The 18,662-nt window shown below is 48.8% G+C and overlaps 7 protein-coding genes across 7 annotated transcripts; 3 read left to right on the top strand and 4 right to left on the bottom strand.

Moving 5' to 3' along the window:
* Positions 1-939: 939 nt before the first annotated feature.
* On the bottom strand, positions 940-1,281 carry N7503_003993 (uncharacterized protein; the record flags this gene model as incomplete). The annotated part of the gene is made up of 1 exon (XM_057063540.1): positions 940-1,281. The coding sequence occupies one exon, from the start codon at positions 1,279-1,281 to the stop codon at positions 940-942; it is 342 nt and encodes a 113-aa protein (XP_056924455.1).
* Positions 1,282-1,849: 568 nt separating this feature from the next.
* Positions 1,850-2,215, bottom strand: N7503_003992 (uncharacterized protein; the record flags this gene model as incomplete). Its single annotated transcript, XM_057063539.1, has 1 exon — positions 1,850-2,215. The coding sequence occupies one exon, from the start codon at positions 2,213-2,215 to the stop codon at positions 1,850-1,852; it is 366 nt and encodes a 121-aa protein (XP_056924454.1).
* A 976-nt stretch (positions 2,216-3,191) lies between these two features.
* Positions 3,192-4,301, bottom strand: N7503_003991 (replication termination factor 2; the record flags this gene model as incomplete). Its single annotated transcript, XM_057063538.1, has 3 exons — positions 4,264-4,301; positions 3,708-4,194; positions 3,192-3,641 (listed from the first exon to the last, which is right to left on the bottom strand). The coding sequence occupies exons 1-3, from the start codon at positions 4,281-4,283 to the stop codon at positions 3,192-3,194; spliced, it is 957 nt and encodes a 318-aa protein (XP_056924453.1). The 5' UTR covers positions 4,284-4,301.
* Positions 4,302-4,462: 161 nt separating this feature from the next.
* On the top strand, positions 4,463-6,330 carry N7503_003990 (uncharacterized protein; the record flags this gene model as incomplete). Its single annotated transcript, XM_057063537.1, has 3 exons — positions 4,463-4,562; positions 4,686-5,630; positions 5,687-6,330. 3 exons carry the CDS (start codon positions 4,463-4,465, stop codon positions 6,328-6,330), a joined length of 1,689 nt encoding a protein of 562 aa, XP_056924452.1.
* A 1,411-nt stretch (positions 6,331-7,741) lies between these two features.
* N7503_003989 (GNAT family N-acetyltransferase) lies at positions 7,742-8,302 on the top strand (the record flags this gene model as incomplete). Its single annotated transcript, XM_057063536.1, has 1 exon — positions 7,742-8,302. The coding sequence occupies one exon, from the start codon at positions 7,742-7,744 to the stop codon at positions 8,300-8,302; it is 561 nt and encodes a 186-aa protein (XP_056924451.1).
* A 5,937-nt stretch (positions 8,303-14,239) lies between these two features.
* N7503_003988 (putative topoisomerase family protein TRF4) lies at positions 14,240-16,212 on the top strand (the record flags this gene model as incomplete). The annotated part of the gene is made up of 3 exons (XM_057063535.1): positions 14,240-15,081; positions 15,141-15,828; positions 15,880-16,212. Coding segments are annotated over 3 exons (1,863 nt in total), but the record flags the coding sequence as incomplete, so codon positions are not given.
* Positions 16,213-17,008: 796 nt separating this feature from the next.
* N7503_003987 (D-arabinose 1-dehydrogenase (NAD(P)(+)) ARA2) lies at positions 17,009-18,439 on the bottom strand (the record flags this gene model as incomplete). The annotated part of the gene is made up of 1 exon (XM_057063534.1): positions 17,009-18,439. The coding sequence occupies one exon, from the start codon at positions 18,437-18,439 to the stop codon at positions 17,009-17,011; it is 1,431 nt and encodes a 476-aa protein (XP_056924449.1).
* Positions 18,440-18,662: the final 223 nt, after the last annotated feature.

Genomic DNA, 18,662 nt, shown 5'->3' with positions numbered 1-18,662 from the left:
ATTTGATGATGGCCATGTTGATTTTTGTAAGGTCTAGGTTATATAATGACGGTCAAAAGTACAATATGACCCACCTGGGCAATATGTATCCATGAATTTTGGAGACCGGCGATAGGTATCACCGAAGTTTTTCTAAACACAAATTAGTCATTTGACTTATATCGGCACCTGGCCTGCGTAGGAAGGCTAGATAGGCCGTGTTACTAAGGTTATCACACAACGTCAATTACATTACACGGAAGATCGCCCGCGTGATCCAAGGGTTACTATGAGAGTGAGATTGGCTGTTAATTGCCTTCCAAGGTTATAGAAAGCTTGATATGACGGCCAGGTTTATCATCGTAATTAAGGATTAGGGCTTCGGCCCAGGAGGGCCAGCTCACCAAGAATGTCATCTTCGCAGACCAGTCTTCGCTGACTAATTAGTCACTCAACCTTCAAATAAGCCAGATATGTATTTGAGTGGTTACTTAATCACAGGATCACAGCATTACAAGGGAGGGAGGATGGCCACTAAGTGGGCGCCGTTTCTGGTACCAGGAACTGTCAGTTTCGTCAATTTCAGATGTCCTCGATTTCATATGTAAATCAGAGTCCTGGATATCAAGCCATATAGTGTGCATAACTATATCTGATCAGCAACGGAAAAGCTTAAATAAACTCCCCTTGAACTTCAGACCAAACTTTGGAGCAACAATATCAGGCACAGACACAAAACACACACAAAATACTTTCCCCCGACTGCAAAATCACTTGACTCAGCAGAACGACTTGAAAACGCGACATGAATAGCAAATCGTTTTTCAGATTTGTGGCAATCCTTTGCTGCGTAAGTGAATATTGACGGTTCTTAAGTTGATAATGTTCTCATCCCTTGCCTGAGAATAAGGTAATGCGCATGAGTCAACATGGGAGGCAGGGGCTCCGACGCTGATGCTGTCAGTTTCCCGACAGGAATTTGGTGTCTCCGGAATAATCTTCAGAGTTGTCATCATCATTCTCATGCACCAGGTGATAATCTTGACGTAATGCATGTTGGATAGCACGGTCAACTTCCCCTTCACTGATATCTTCATCAGAATCCTCGTCGTACATTTCCATATCTTCCTCCCGACCCGCGGAGTTGACTGTCACCCACAATGGTGATTTTGAAGAAGAGCTGCTGGGCTCGGACATCGCTGATCGATCTCCGGCTCGTGGAAGTTTCGATCTGTTCCCATCGTCACCTAGGATTGTATAAGTGCCAAGCTTATAATCTCCTCGGATACCGGTGTCATGCATTCTGTGCCGACTGAGTAAGGTATGGTAGCTGGTTCTTCCTGGTACAACCAGGGCGGCAACCACTCGGGTTATCCCATGCAATTCCACGTAGATCCACACTCCATGTGGCACGATACTTCGTTCTCCGGTTGAAACTTCCATCACGCCTCCGAACAATTTAATAGTGCGGGATTGCAGAGCTTCCACCAAATATTGAGAACCAAATTTGAAGTGAACCCGCCATCGATCAGGGCCTTGGTAGTCTTCACTCCCCGAATTCGGCCGTCGTTGCTCATTGAAAAGAGATCCGCATATAGAATAATTGTGTAGCCTTCCTGTCAGTGACGATGGCATCGTTGTGGTCCTGGTTCTTTCGTTCACTTGACGATTTTGAATGAGAGTGAAATTGGTCAGAGTGAGATGTCAGGTGAAGCAGCTACTTGGAAAGCCTAAACTCGGTCCTAGTAAATTGATTACAAGAAGACGTTGAATATGATGACTCGGCATATATTCAGAGGCATTCTCGCAAGACATGAGTACTCCACTGTGTCGTTAGCACCTTTGCGTCAGTGCTTCTCAAATAGTGCCATCATAACGAAGCTTGGATTGCGCGTTCATTCTTCCAAAGAGGTTGTTCATCCGCATGTGTTCGACGCGCCATACCTGCAGCAACGTCTGCCATAGACTTATGTCGAAAGGATTCCGGCAACCGAACTTGGGTGAACACACGTGTGCGGCTTTCTTCGGCTTGGCGTAGCCAATTTTCATAACAGAAATCCAGGTCTCTCATGAAGTCTTCGATTTTGTCTTTCGGCCGACCGAGGTCACGAGACAGGTTAGCATCAATACTTCCGCCTTTAACTGGTTGAACCCTTCCATAGAGTAGTTTTGGCGGGCTGGAGGGCTCAGCGATCGATGCGTATTTCGGAATGAAATGGCGTAGGTCACCGGTCATACCTAGGTATGTCTCCAACTGCTTATATGTCCGTGGGAAAGATAGGGAAGTGATAGCTTGGAGTTCCTGGGCATCCTCCACATGGTCTATTCCCCAGCTCCGTAACCTGTATGGGCAGCTTCGGCTTGCTCTATTACTTAGTCTTAGCCTCAGTCTCTGACCTTTCCCAGAACCCATGCTTCTTACCATTATTCAACTGGCTTAGTGCCACTGCTCCATCAACGTGTAAGAAGCACACAGTAAATCTGCTTCAAACTGGGATGTTTGCTATGGTAGTCAGCCTGGTTTTTTTTCTTTGCTTTAGTAATCGGAGACGTACTGGATTCTGTGAAGACAAAACCCATCTGACAAGACTTCACAGAGCGCGCGATTTCGAGTGGTCTTGTGATAAAAGGCTCTGCATCAACTTCAATCCCATGAGATGGCGTGGGGCAGACGGCCCTGAATGTAATCGAACGAAACGTCTGAAGTGACTGAGCTGCGAGAGTCAGGAACCTTCAATTACCTGTGTAATGTCTGGCATCACCTGTTCGAAGTCAGGATGCCCAGGGTGGTCGTTTTCCACTCATGACGTCTTTTGTTCTCTCTCTCTTTTTTTTGGAGTCAACATGGATGAGGATCGGGAATTCCCCACCCATCCTTGTCGGGTGTTTGAAGAAGAAAGAGAGATGAGGAGAGAGAAGCTTTAATTTATACTCGCGGTCAAAGTTGTTGCCTAGAGGCGTTCTAGAAGAGCGATATGTCGCTCTTGAATCATTTATCACTTGAGTACATTGTAAGATTGTTGATATAGACGGAAAGGTTTGACTCGGGAGAAATATACATTTTTTGTATGTAAATCAGAATTCAAGCAATGGAGTTGAATTGAAACATGACCAGTATTGCCTCAGCAATCAAAAAGCGCAAACAGAATTCCCCTTGAACTCCTAACATAACTCCCTCAGCTGTGACCACAGATGCAAAAGGAAAAAGAAAGCTACCTCCGCGCGGAAGCGGGAATAGTGAATCCTCTTGTCATAAAATCACCACTCTTTTTGCTGTCTTTCTTGGTGAAAAGACTATCCAGGTTTTCATTGAGGCCGGCTCTCTTCTGTCGTTTGTTCTTCTCATCCTGTTCATCCTTAACGCGTGCAGCGATCTTTGCAGCAGAAGCATTCTTGATGTTGCCGCCGGGTGTGGGAGTGGAGGTGTTGCTCCGGTCGTTAGCTGCAACTGCCGATTTGGGCGCATCAGCAGTGTTGCTGGGAGCATCAACTGAGTTATCTGTAGCGTGCTTCTTGCGCTTCTTTGAGCCAGGGGCTTTCTTGAGCGAGTGGGTGAGGCCCTGCTCGGCGAGCTTTTGGCTACGTGCAATAAGACGTTGCTTTTCCTCTTCCTTTGTCGGTAAAATCGAAATGACGTTGTCTTCAGTGTAGGCCTCATCGCACTGGAGGGTAGAAATGTCAGAATACTAGAATCCATATTTCTTCTTTAAGACGCCGAATCCACTCACCTGTAAACATTTATCGCCCTTCAGTTGACGGATTGCCTCCTCGGTGAAGACATGTCCACAAGGCACCAGGTAGACAGACTTGACACCGGCGCCGAGCGGCTTCGCGGTAATAGGACAGATCCAGCCCTCGCGGCGCTGGTGGCGGTGCGCATTGATCTTATCAGAAGGGTGCTCAGTGCGCTCGGTATCAACTTCGAAGTGAAGCTCGACAACATCCCGAAGTCCCTTCACTCGTCCACATAGGATCTCCTCGCAGTCGGACTTGGAGCTAATGCCCTCGGCGTCATCGCCGATCAAAAATTGAAGCACAGCATCTTTGTTGTAAAGATTCCCCACTGAATCTGAGACTATCGGCCGGGCGAGTACTTTGTGCGACAGTGGGCAGGTCGTCCAGGCATGCTCTTGCTGCTCGCGCTGAGTTTCTTTCAGTTGCGCTGTAGTCGGCGCGCGGGCAGCTTCTTTGACGAGTTCGCGGCGGGTGGGAATACTGTAAGGGAAGTTAGCTTTGGACCGAGATAGCCTTGCATAATTTGCAAACTGGATGAATTCGACTCACCTTCCACCGTCATTACCCATTTTGGATGAAGCGATGCGATTATTACGATCAGTACTTCAAGTTCGTGAAAGTAACTGATTGCCACTGCGATAAAGGCGCAGAGATACCGGGCTTAGTAAGCGCTGATTAGATTGGCCGGGGATCTCAACAGCTGGCCGAAAGCTCTCTCCGCACTTCTCCCCAGCTCAATGCCTTAAACATGAGACTCCCCCAGTCGCTATTCCTGCTGGCTGTGGCCGGGACCTCTGCCCGAGCTAGCAGCGACAAGGTTGCCCGCCCCCGTGGTGTTGCACCAGAATGTGAGTGTTTAGACTCTGTATCTCCACCCCCGGACGAGGTGTCCACACAGCCCGGCGGGCCATCAATGGGAGCTATGTTTAAAGGCGATACGCACTAAACATACTAACTATCTTCTTTCAAAGTCGCCAAGTTCTACCAGGACACGAAAACCTTCACTTGTATCTCCAATCCCGCCGTCCAGATCCCATTCTCGGCTGTCAACGATGACTTCTGTGATTGTCCTGACGGCAGTGACGAGCCCGGCACCGCTGCCTGCTCGCATCTCTCGCGCAATTCCCCACTGACGGTTGCCGATCGTCCTGGACACAGCGAGCTGGAGCTCACGCTAGCCCTTCCCGGATACTACTGCAAGAACAAGGGCCACCGGCCATCATTCGTTCCTTTCCAGCGTGTCAACGACGGTATCTGTGACTACGAGCTATGCTGTGATGGTAGTGATGAGTGGGCACGCCCCGGAGGCAAGAAGTGCGAAGACCGATGCAAGGAAATCGGCAAGAAGTGGCGCAAAGAGGAGGAGGCTAAGCAGAAGTCTATGACTGCAGCTTTGAAAAAGAAGAAGCAGCTACTTGCGGAAGCTAGTCGGCAGGAGCAGGAGATCCAGGATAACATCTCCCGGCTGGAAGTAGAGATCAAGGACGCAGACGCTAAGGTCCAGAGTCTCGAGGCCAACCTGAAGGTTGTTGAGGAGCAGGATCGCAAGGTCGTTCGGACTAAGGGCAAGGGCAAGGTCAATGCTCTTGCGGGTGTTGCGAAGGCCAGAGTGGAGGAGCTGCGCGAAAGCATTCTGGAACTCCGTCAGCAGAGAGATGAGACCCTCGATCGAATGAAGGAGCTCGAGGAGATCTTGTCCAAGTTCAAGATCGAATACAACCCTAACTTTAACGATGAGGGTGTTAAGCGCGCTGTGCGCAGCTGGGAGGACTATGCCGCCCGTGATCTTGGCGAGATTATCAATGATGCCCAGGAGCGTGACTTCGATGAGATTGTCAAGGCTGATGATAAGGACTCTGGCGTCGACTGGGAGCACTGGGAGAACGAAGAGGACGGCTGTGCCGATTCTGATCTAGGTACCATTAACTTTTAATTTCGTTGTGTCTAGGCTTCAACTGACAGATTTTCACAGTCTACAAGCTCGCGGCTTACCTTCCGCCGTCTCTGGTCGAATTCATCGAGGATAAGGTCCTTGCTGCGAAGGCCTTCCTGGAAGACAATGGAGTCTTGGCCAAGCCTAGCACTGACTCCACCACCGAATCCAAGGCTGTGACTGAAGCGCGCGATGCACTCAAGTCCGCCCAAGATTCTCTTAACAACCTGAACAACAAGATCCGTGACCAACAATCCGATCTTGAGAAAGACTACGGCACCGCAGGCATTTTCCGCGCCTTGAAGGGCCAATGCATCGAGAAAGATGCTGGTGAGTACAAGTACGAGCACTGCTTCTTGGACTCAACGAAGCAGGTGGCCAAGAAGGGCGGCTCGGTCACATCCATGGGCAAATTCACTAAGATTGCAATGACGACTGTTGAGGAGCTAAACGAAGCCGGAGATGTCATCACTGTTGAGAAAATCGCCCTTGAATATGAGCGTGGCCAGTCTTGCTGGAACGGTCCCAACCGATCCACCAAGGTCGTCTTGGAGTGTGGTGAGCAAAATGAAATCCTGAAGACGGCCGAGGATGAGAAGTGTGTCTACTCCATGCTTGTCACCACTCCGGCTGTCTGCCGAGGAGTTGAGGATGATGTTCCCCGCTCCAAGGATGAGTTGTAAAGCTGAGGAGGATTGATCGATCATTGCATACTTGTTTGTTTGTTTTCTATATACGGTTCTAGACACGGGATCTCCAACCTACAGCTAGAGATGGTTCTTCGAGTAAATTTCAGCGAATTGCCATTCAAATCTCTATCTTCCAAAATTTCCTCAAGCATACCCAATATCTCAAGACACGTAGCCTAGTCTTGTTTAGAACTATATGACATTTAAGAGGGAAAGATCACATGTTCATCACCGAGGCTATAGAACCGTGATGCTATGAACAGGTCGGAATTCGGGAAGTAACGTCAATCTGTGTGATTGTGTCGAAGGAAAGAGGAGTGACAACTTTCTCTCATAACAGGGCTAGCTGGTTGATATTCCCTGCCCGAGAGTCAAGTAAGGACAGTGTGCAGTACCTGGATTCGAATTAAATTGATCAAACTTCCAAAGTTATCAGAGATAGTCAATACAAGTAACTTTTTTTTTTAAGTGAGCTTCTAATGAACAACTCTCCAGAAGTGGATTCCGTCTTAAAAGGGGATTATATTATAATCTCTTTATATAAGAATTTGTATAAGAAAGGGAAACACTCTTGATTCTCTTGCCTCAAAGCTAGTCTTTAGGCTATAAATCTTATAGATTTGAAATTTCAGTAGTAGTTCTACTAGTTCTACTTGGGTCCAGTCTCTATCCATATCTAATTCATATATCTTCCTAACATCTTCCTACCAGGTCTTTTACCCTTACATAGTCTCTGATTGCTTCTGCCTTACTAATGCAGCAGTATTAAGTCAGGCTGGCATATTGCGAGGCCAGGCATAACATTATTGGAATAAGGAAGTATTCAAAGTTTGATCTAAATGCCCAGTGAGAACCAAAGACTAGACACAAGTTGATGTAGTCGTGCATTGCGTAGACGGAAGCAAAAGATCTATGCAATTGATATGCTAGACTTCTCGTACGGTGGTGATGCTGACCGCATCGCTGCCGCATCACCGCTGCATACCGATCTCTCCTCGGTTTGTGATAGGCCCCACGACAACTCTGTCAGATTCCGGCGCAGATGGAGCCCCACTCTATCTACGTAGCCAACCAATCCCCGAATTGATTTTCTCTATGCAGAATTAACTCATACTGTGGTCGGCGGCAACTGCCGACCACGTTACTATCGCGCGTTCCTCATTTCCCCGTTATGGATTTCGGTTTTTAACCCCAGCTGTTCTTCGCTTCTCTCCCCTTTCGTGCCTCTTTTAGCCGCAATTGAGCCACCTATGCGACTTGGGGTGATTCGTCTGCGGGTCTTGGTTGTCTAATTATTGCGGCCAAGTTGCTTGTGCTATCAGAGTCGAAACTCCATCAAATCGACGAACGACTTTCTTTTTCTCTGCGGAAGTAATAATTACGCTTACGCTTACGCTTTCTCATAATGACACTCGAAAGGAGGAAGATCATCCCAAATAATCCCGGTCTTACTATCCGCACTGCACAGGGAGCGAGTGATGCGCAGGCCATCTCATCACTCGGATCGCGCGTTTACTCTCTGACCTTCGGGCATTCTTTGAGTGCTGAAGACCTCAATGCCTACCTTGAGGAGGCTTATAGCCTTTCGCAGATAGCTCAAGAGCTGAACGACCAATCCATACATTTCATGGTGGTGTGTGACGAGAAACATGAGGTTATCGGCTTTGTGCAGTTGACGGAAGGCACCACGGAGGACTGCCTTGCCAAGGAGCATAATCCCGTCGAATTGCAACGGCTTTACATCAATCCTGAATATCACGGCTTGGGACTTGGCAAACACTTGATTGCAGAAAGTGAAGACCTTGCAAAGAAACTAGGCTTCAAAACAATATGGCTGGGTGTCTGGGAGGAAAACATTCGGGCTCAAGAAGTTTACAAGAAGATGGGATTTGTGAAAGTGGGATCTCATGGTTTCAAAATGGGCAAATGTGTACAAATAGATCATATAATGAGAAAGATTTTATGAATAGCATCATTGTGCTTTTCTTCAATCAGTCTTGACTTCAGGGCAACGTCACGAAAAGTTGGAATACTTCTCTATTCTAGAAACATTTGTGTAAAGAGAGTTTACACGTATCCTTATGGCGGTATATGGGGATAGTCATTGCGGTAGATACGCGGCTTTAACTTAACAATCTATTCATTGAAGTTGAGCGAAGGACTGAATGTGGACATGAACAGAACAAGGCACCGGGAAAAATAAGCCTTTCCAAGCAGACATGCTATGAAATGGTCATCTAGGTGCCTCGGAGCCCTGGGATTGCTTACATTCATAGAGAAATTCTTCAATTACATGCTCCTTTTATCGAACGCGCTCTTGGAAGTTCATTATCACTATGAGCAATATCTATTCCCCATCTTCACCTATCACGAATAAGTGGCATACTGTAGAACATTAAGCTACCGATTATACCATGCTGATTTTGTCTGCTCATCAGAGAACAGTTTAATATATTGGAGTTGGCTCTGGTACTGGCGGTGCAGTTTCTCTTGCCAGGGCCAGGGCCAACACAGCAGAAATTGTGCTTATTGGATGCTCGGAAGCGAAAACTCGATCGGACAAATATGCCCATTAAAACGTGGATTCTTCAAGAGCTCTTAAGTTAGTATCCTGGTGATTCTCTATTCGGGCCAGGCTCTCCTCTACTTCGCGCCCCCCCCCCCCCCCCAGAGCATGCATAATCAATACTTCGTCTGGTATCGCGCACTCGCCGCCCACACAGGCATTTGACATTTGCGCTGCGACAAAGCTAGCTAGCTCAACATCATTCAACGTAAAAGTGAGCAAGTAATCCTCGAAGACTCGCATACTACCTCCAAGTTTCAAGTACAAGCTACAACTCGACAGCAGCACAAAATGATTTCCAAAAGTATAGATTGCACGGCCTTGGCCTATAAACACAGACATACACGAGGTCTTCCGACCAAATATTGACTCAACCCCATCCATAAGACCCCAAATTCCCGAAACAGGCAGCAATACGTAGACATAATCATGAAATAGCAAGTCCCGAACACGTGGATCAGTTCCGAATCCTACTAGTTCGAAAGCAGCGGTATTCCAGGCCTGGTATGCGTTGTCGAGTTGGAGGAGGACGGCGGCGGAGAGGGCGTGTGAGCTGGCTTAGTGCTGGTAGAACAATCAGGACCACATAAAAAAAGGGTAAAGGAGTAAAAAAGGGACAGTATTGAACTTACAGTGCAGCTAGAGCAAGAGCAAGTCTTGCAGTCACCGGAGCAGCAGTTGCAGGAGCAGGGAGACATGTTGATGATTGGATTGGATGGGTATGAACCACAAAAAGGATAGAAGAGTTTATAGAGGGGTTTGATGATAACTTGAGAGCTTGGAGAAGATAGAAGGAAGGCGGATCTGAGTCTAGCTTTATACTCCGAAAACCCTCTGCAAGCGTTGCCGACGAATGTAACAAGTCTACGGATTTCCTATACGCAAAAACACCTCATTTGTCAACAGCCTGCTAATTCCCTGGAAAGACATTTCCATTTTTGTTCTCCCCAATATCCAATAATACCAACGCATATCCTATCGGAGAATCCACCTCGAAGTCAAAGAGGCAAGATCACATCGCGTGGTCGAGTCAAATGAACCCAGTATGCAATACTGCAAGACCATGCGCAGCCCCTCATCTCCACTTAGGTCCGGCCTCTCTCTCCACTTGCCTACAATGTAGCATCTTGGACTCACGCGCTACCCGCCTACGACCGCAAGGCAACTCTAACGCTCCCTCCAATAAAAAGAGGCTTCTTCAGCCCGGGTCTCCAATCATCACTGCTGCCTCGTTGTCGGGCTAGGTGGGGCAGAGGTTTGCTCCGATCTGTTTCCTTTTTGTGGAGGCTTGCATCGGTGTTGCCTCCATCTGACGATCAAGCTGCTGGCGATGCTAGGATCGGTTAGGTTCATGCAGATGACGATAGTATGTATGGCGTTGAATGACAGCCTTATTTTCGTATGTGGTTTATATCGTATTTACTTGATGTCTGTCCAGATATTTGCTTACGGTATATACGTGTATAGCTATAGAGTGTGTTTTGGGGTCACCGGGCAAAGGCTAGAGAAGTGGTTCGCCTCGTTTTCTTCGGGCTTGACTTAGACCCACTTCACTGCGCTGTTTCCATATGGTGGCTTGATATCGGGCAGGTAATCTTAATTTTCTAGAATCATTTCTCGCATACTTGTTTTGTCTTACGATTGCGGAGCTGTGCTTGGCGTTCTAGCTACTACGTGCTCTTTCGGTGTTGATGCTCCATGTGGATCTGGATTCTGGGATATCCATACGATGTGTATGCGCAGGATTCACGATACGGTATGAGCTCCATTGTTGTCTCCAGTCATGCAATGTAGACCCCTCATTTATGTCATAATAATGACGGGCACGTTTCGGGTTTTTGTAAGATCCACTTGTATTCGGGACGGGCCTCCTACTAATTACCTCATGGATGCAGTCACATACAGTATAACGTGTTGCGCCCAGAATGGGGTGGGGGCGTAGTATTTTACGAGAAAGGATTTTTCGGCGCCAGGAGCGGTGCAGGACCGCATTTTCCGGCGTTGGCCTATGAAAGACCGGTCTTTGCGCGAAATGAGGACCTTGGAGGAGGGGCGCTATGAGGCACCATTGGTGACCTCGGTTTCTTTCCGTATTTGAGGTGCATGGCATACGCGCTGTCCACAACATTGACAAGTAGAGGCTCATGTTTTGACTGTCATTATTGTTTTAGATGTGGTTATATGGTTGGTGCTGGAAGGGGACATAGCGAAGAGCTCAGATGGGGCACTATCAGAAGGAATATTTCGGGTGAAAGGGATCAGCAGTTGGGTACGGAGCCAAGGAAACGATCCGAGCAAGATACGGCATTAACCCGGTGTACGAAGTCCTCCTTTGGGAATCGTGTGGATCTGATACCATGAAGCTGTAGAGCTACTTGCCGTACATAGCTTCACCGGCTTATACAATTTCCCCTTTGTACGTGAGATCTTGTCCAAGGCATTTCCGGCCCACATCGTCCCGATACAAAGTTTGTGTAATATGTTTACAGGGCAGGTCACCGAGAAAAGTGGACCGTCTCATCCTGCATGATAATGGAAGCTACGAAGCATATCATACCCTGCTTGTGCCACGGACCCTCCCAATATGCATGATGTAGGGGTATCATTGGTTGGAGCAAGATGCTTTCAGAGGTCAAACCTTCTAGAGTAGAACCGAATGCCCGCATTAATCGTGTTGTCAAAGTCAGTGCGTTGCTACAGGGGCCTAGGTACAGTAGGGACCGTCGTTCCCCGTGGCCGAGAACATTGCTCGGCAACATCCAGCCGCGCAAGCCGAAGATGATTCGGTGACAATGTGGAGTTTTTGCCTGATCAGGATATAGCGATGAGAGCATGGAAGAGAGTGGTCCGTGGCCCATGACGAGATTTGGGGCCTGGTCTTGGGTATGTGGCGGACGCCCACTGGTTTATCGAGTTCCTGGCAAGGCAGCTGATTTTCGAGTGCTACGTGAAAGGAGACTCGCAGATCTTCAACTTGACCGTACAGCTGCGATATGCCGAATCTGTTGATACAGATATTTTGCTGCAGTGCCGTTAAGCTTGTCACATCAGAGCCTAAATGGACCGAATATTGGGTCCGATGCCCACAAGGTACTTGGTGAAAAAGAATAAAAGTAGATCAGGAACCGCCCATGGTCAAGATTGACTAAGAGTGATCGACTAAAAATGAATTTTTTGTTGATTTGGAAAACTGAACATCAAGGCCTCCCCGCAATCACATCCCCTCGCCTATCTCTGATCTAGTGGAAGCTAGATCTTATCCATTTCGTTTCGCTCGCAGGTTCCTGTCCCGAAGACCAAAGGCGACGGTCTAGAGAAGCTCGACGACTCGGAAACACGAGTGATTTATTTCTGGCAGTGAGATTAGCATGGACTCGCAGCTTGCAGCGATAACAACGTCATATCACTTACGGGGCACTGGCATGCGCCGGAAGGGCACTGGCAAGAAGCGCCGCAGCTGCAAGTGTGATCGGGACCTGTTGTTCGTGGTCAGAATGGCTATCGCAATCACAAAATATGCGTGGAAATACGTGGTCATCTCCCCCGCCATGACCCCGCACTGCATTTTCCTGCAACAGGGACCCTGCTCATTCTCTGCGCTCGCTAACATAGGAAGAACTCACCCATTTTGAATAGAAGGTAACGCGAAATGTGCGATTAAAGGTCTTTAGATTGGAGGTGATAAGAGTGGTGGAGTGGTGGAATATGGTAATGGTGGGGGAGGGAGGGGTGGAAATGAGAGTCTTTATAAATACGGGGCCCCCGTGACTTCCCGGGATGCGACTCTCGTCTCTCATCTGAACTTGAGTCTGTTTCGGAGGACGAGTGCATTTATGCAGCCTGAGCCCCGCATGAGCGCATATTTGACGCAAGTCCGTGCAACAGTTGTTTGTTTTGACGGATTTGGCTACGTGGGCAAAACATCGGTCATTCGGGCAATCAGATAATATGCACTTGGAAATAGCTTCATATCATTGGGTCCAATTGTTTTTCTTTTCAATATTTTCAAGCTCTTCCTGTTGCACTGCATGGCAGCATCGATTACTTGCCTCTGCGGAGGTATAGCATTATCGGTCCATTTACACCCTTCGGCAAACCACAGTCAGCTCGAGCTATGTCACTGTAAGAGCTGTCGCTCGGTTACTGGACAGATGTGTACATCCTATTATCTCTTGCTTTATAAGCCAGCCTTGCACCAACTCCAAGAGTACCGGGAATCGCCCCAGCTGAGCCGCTTCTTTTGTGCAACTTGTGGCTGTCACGTCTTTGCGCGGTCAGGGGAGCAGTACCTGGTAGCCTCCGGGACACTGGTAGCTAAAAAAGCACCACCTGTGCAGTCTGTCAAGCACTGGAAGGTAAATGACACTCAAGATGGCGGACTGAGCACATTTCTCCCTGGTCCGACAACAAATGTTGACTGCAGGCTAAATGCAGCAGCTCGAGAAGACACTGCTGTTAACCAGAAATTATCTGAGTCACTAAATACTTCAACAAGTCCGGACGAGTTGCATGCGCGCTGTCATTGTGGTGGCATCGACTTCTTTGTGACTCGTCCGGATAAGTCCTCTTTTCAGGCATCATCCCCATGGCCTGACCTTTTAGTTCCGTACCACTCCGAGTCCGCAGAGAACCTGGACCATATCAGATGGTGGCTACGAGCCGGAGATACCAAATATCTCGCTGGGACTTGTGTCTGTCCCTCTTGTCGACTGAGTAGCGGCTTTCCCATTCAGGCGTGGGCATTTGTGCCCAAATCCAATATATTCCATGCCAGCTTTCTACCACTGGAGTTCAACCGAGGTACAATGCAGCAGTATATCAGCTCCCCTGGGGTATATCGAGAATTCTGCGGTCGGTGCGGGGCAACTGTGTTCTGGCACAATGACGGACGCCCAACGTTGATTGATGTTAGTGTAGGATTGCTTCGAGGAGCTGGCACCAGAGCACTAAGCTGGTTGGACTGGGCTCCTGATCGTATCAGTTTTTCTGAAATGGCGATACAAAAAGACTTGGTGGGTTTATTAGAGGAAGGTTCACAAAAAATGCACATTTAGCGACTGCAGCGTTGTATAGTTGATATATTCATTGACCGCCTTCTATATACATACGCGACCGTATTCTGCCGTAACAATCCTTTTTTTCTTGCAGGTCACACCTTCCCCAGTTGTCACTGTCACTACCTTCACTCCTACTTAATTATATTGCGTTGTTGTGCCGTACCTGCACGTATCATGGATACGAATTGATACGCTTACTCGTCGCGTATACTCTCAAATTCCACCCTCTTGAACCACACCCGCATTGCTCGACGCATCCACATTTTGAGAGTCAACTAGTGTGCCACCCGCTATGCCTGCACCATTTCAATTTCGAGGGAATGGTCCCCCAAATGACCGATATGACCGATATGACCGCGCCAGAGGACCCCGAGACCAACGTCGCCCTCCCCGCAGACCTGAATTCACTTTTCGCGTTCCACGGCCTACTGCTGAACGGCCACTATTAAGCACCAAGCGAGAGACAACGCCCGAGCAGTTACAAGGTGATGAGGCCAGCGATAAGCCTGTGCTCAAGTTTGCCGCTCTTGATACGCTGAGTGATAGTGAAGAAGCCGAGATGGACTTTTCTGATGACTCTGATGAAGAGGCACGGCCACGTAAAAGACGCGCCTTGGGTTCTGATGGCCAGAACGATTCTTCAGTCTTGCTTCTTCCCCCGGCACCCACTCCCAAATGGTCCAACCCAGATCCATACACTGCGCTCCCACCACCAGATGAAAGCCAACACAAACGGGTAGACGTGGTCAAATTGATTCGCAAAGCAAGACTAGCCAACGCTGCCTCGTCCAAGCAGAACGACGCGGTTGTGGACAATCAGGACTTCATATCTCTTGGTATGGTCGACGGTTCCACCGGTGCGGGGTCAAAGGAGTCAGAGGATTCCGAAAACAGGGCTCCAGAAAATGCACCCAAGGGCCCGAGAGGCATGGAAATCAAAGGGGCTGCGACGAAACGCGCGCGCGATGAGGACCAGCCCAAAGGGTATTCGCCAAAAATCGGCAAGCCTCAGCGGAGATACAACTCAGACGCTTCCATTCTGTCTGATTGGCGGCCACTGCCTGGCCAGAACCCGGCGCCTTGGATGGCGGACGTTCACCCTAACTTGAACCCAGCAGCAAGGTCCGTCATTTCAGCCCCACTTTTCATATTAAATGAACATGGCTAACGAATGAAATCAGATTGCATAACGAGATCGTCGCTTTTTACAGTTGGGTCAGACCGCACATGTACGAACAGTATGTCCGAGAGGATCTGATATCACGTTTGGAGACCGCATTCCAGAACCGCTATGGAAACATACAACTACGTCCTTTCGGGTCATTCGCTTCGGGATTATATCTTCCCGTGGCTGACATTGACCTGGTGCTCTTATCGACGCAATTCCTGGACCGTGGCAACAAATTCTATGGCGTAAGGAAAGGACAAATTTACGCTTTTTCAGCCTTCGTGAGAGACCTGAATATTGCGGTCCCTGGGTCTATTGAAACCATTGCCCACGCCCGGGTGCCTATTCTTAAATTTATTGACAGGTTGACCGGACTCCGTGTGGATCTATCCTTCGACAATGATAGTGGTATTCTTGCCAACCGGACATTCCAGGGCTGGAAAGAGCAGTTTCCAGCAATGCCGCTCATTGTGTCTGTGATCAAACAGTTCCTTCTTCTCCGAGGATTGAACGAGGTGGCCACTGGTGGTCTTGGTGGGTTTTCAATCACTTGCCTTGTAGCCAGTCTTCTCCAACACATGCCAAAGGAGGACCAACAGAATGTCGGTCACGTTCTGCTTGAGTTCTTCAACTTCTATGGAAACCGATTCAAATATCGGGATGTTGGCATTCGGATGGAACCGCCAGAGTTTACCAACAAGGTAAGTCTATTATTTCCGCAGTCACGATCATCGGCCTAACGTAGTCTGCAGTATTTCGGCTCCAGGGACCGCTTGTACATTGAAGATCCTAACAACTCCACCAATGACATTTCCGGTGGGACCAGGGAGATAGGACTGATTTTCCGTGCGTTCGCAGACGCTCACCGCGCATTGAAGGGTCGCCTGGATTCGTTCAAAGATGGTTCCAAGCCGAGCATGCTGGATGCTATTATTGCGGCAAACTTCGATGAATATGCCGACCAGCGACGCCAGTTACGCTATGTCTTTGACACTGCCAAGCAATTCGCAAAGTATCGAAATGTTCCCCCGCCTCCCCCGGTCGAAGAAGAAGCTCCTGCTCCTCCACCACCGACGTCCCCATAAGTCGGAGCGTCCGAAAAAAAACCCTGCGGAGGTCGTTCATCCCCATGACTTGAATGAGTTCCTTAGTTCCTGATCCGTTTATTCGATGTATTCGAGGTGATACCCAATTTGTTTTGCACGGAGGAATATTTGACTTGGAGCGGTGTTGATGGTGGGTAACGAGTCTTTTCCTTAGTTTCGATTTTTATTCTTTCAATCCAGGTGTCCTCCAAATATGTTACTTTTCAGATCCTGGAAGCTGACCATTTCAAGGAGTGGAACTGACTTTAGGTATCCGTCCTTCCGCGGTCTCGATTCGGTCATTCTTTGCCTTGTTTTTACTCGAATCGGAAAATGCGAGTCCCAACCCGGCCCCGAATAATCTGATCGACCCGCGATAGGACCGATATCCTTCTTTGTATAAAGGTAAACATATATTAGTGATCGAATGGAACCGCCCGAGACCTGAGTATTTGCATTCGCATGACAAGGTGGGCATTTTGCTGCTTATTCTCGGGGATTTATTTCCCTGAATCCCCTCCCTATCCTCCTTTCTCATCAAAAAAACACTATAAGTGGGTTCTTGGAGAGGACTGGAGTGATTGGCCGGGGGTCGATGCTAATCTGGCCCTGGAAGTTCAAGGTTTGGATGTTGAACTTCCGACTACTCACCTATACCAACAGATGCTAACGTTATAGAGTTGCCGTGAAATATCATTATGTTCTTCAGGGCTATTCAATTGTGTGGGGACATAATTTCATTGTCTCGTGACCAAAGACCAGGTATTCAGACTCGATAATTGTAAGCTGCTAAAATCTAAGCAAGCTGTTTCTCCGCATCCAATGGTGGTGTAAGCATAGCCTCCCTTTCAAACCCGCTAGGCTCAACAGCAGAAACATCCTTTCCTTCAGCCTCCTCTGCAACAATCCTCTGCAAAGTAGCAATATGTTCCTCAGGCAAGTAATTCTGGAAGTCGGGACCCGGACTATCCCACACATAATCCACCCACTGAGGACCCAAAATATCCCTTATCTCCTTCGCCAACTGCAGAATATAAACCTCACGCTCCCGCGACCACACGCGATCGGTGATAAGGCCCTCCGAGGGGGTAAGAATGTTGGACGCATGTGTAGCAGACGAAGGGACAGCACCGGTAACTCCATTCTGACCGGGAGTACAAGGACTAGCAAATTGAATCCTGCTCTCCATATCCTCATCCTCATCCTGATCTTCATTCCAGTTCTCCAGTCCATCCACAATACTGTGCCACACGCGCAATGTCTCTTCCAGCTCCTCGATATTGCTAACTCCCATCACGCTGACACCAAGTCGCTTCCCAATACCCATATTGGCAACAGACAAGAATCCTGGGTCGGAATCGGCCGCCTTAGCTAACGGAGCCCCGAGCGCACCGGCCTTAGCTCCAGCCCTTAACCACGACTCAAGCGCAAACCGAATCGCCACAACCTCCAATTTCTCGCCGTGGCGCGCAACAAATTCAGCCGCATCACTGATAGCACTGCGCAGCGCATCAGGCGCAGGATGAAAGTCGCCCATTGATCCAATCGGCACACCATCACGACGAAGCAATCCCATACCCAGCGGGGAAGCATTCGGTACGACATCGACACCGGCAGCAAGAAGACGAGGCAGCGCAAGCGATCGCAAACGAGTATTCTGCAGTGTGTAGTTCGCATACGACATAACGATATCGAGCGGCTCGCCTGTTTCCCGGAGGATCATTTCGGCAAGATCGCTTAGGATATCGACTGGGTATCCGGAGATACCGACATAGTGCAGCAGCCCCTCTTCATCACGGAGGCGACGAAGTTCCCGGACGGCAGTCAGGACTTCAGCTGGTGAGACAAATTCCACATCGTGGCAGTAGACAACATCCAAGTAAGAAGTGTGTAGGCGGTGCAGACTGCGGCGCACACTGTGTCTGATCCATGATGGGGAGTAATCGAATGTTGAGGATGCGACCCGGCCAACTTTAGTGAGGATGTGGTAGGATTCGCGGGGGAAGTGGGATTGCACAAAATCGGTTGCGAGAGCGCGGCCGAGGAGTTCTTCGGCAGGCCCGTAGTAGGGTGATGTATCGAAGGCGCGAATTCCGCGCTTCAGGGCGCGCTGCACAAGCTCTGTTGTTGGGAGGGCGTAGGGGTCTGCGTTGTATTGCGAGTTGAAGGTCGCTGTGCCCATTACTAGCGGGGGTAGGGCCGCCGACAGTGGGGTGGAGGGCCGCATGGTTTGGGGGTGTGAGGAGTCGCGATCTGGTGATTTCAATTGATCGTCGGATGCGTTATAGGTATGATTATTCCTTTCAAGGAGATATTATCGAGAGGATCAGTGGTTCATGAGTGGGTGAGTGGGACCGCAATCATATTCTTATCCCTGAGAAATCCTTCCATCCGGGCTCCGCCCGCATCGGGATGGCGCCATGGCGGGGGCGATGATTTGATTTCGATCG

Source organism: Penicillium pulvis (assembly GCF_028828015.1).
Source record: "Penicillium pulvis strain IBT 33274 chromosome Unknown contig_1_segment0_segment0, whole genome shotgun sequence".
NCBI classification, from domain to species: Eukaryota; Fungi; Ascomycota; class Eurotiomycetes; order Eurotiales; family Aspergillaceae; genus Penicillium; species Penicillium pulvis.
This window is presented reverse-complemented; position numbering and strand designations above follow the sequence as displayed.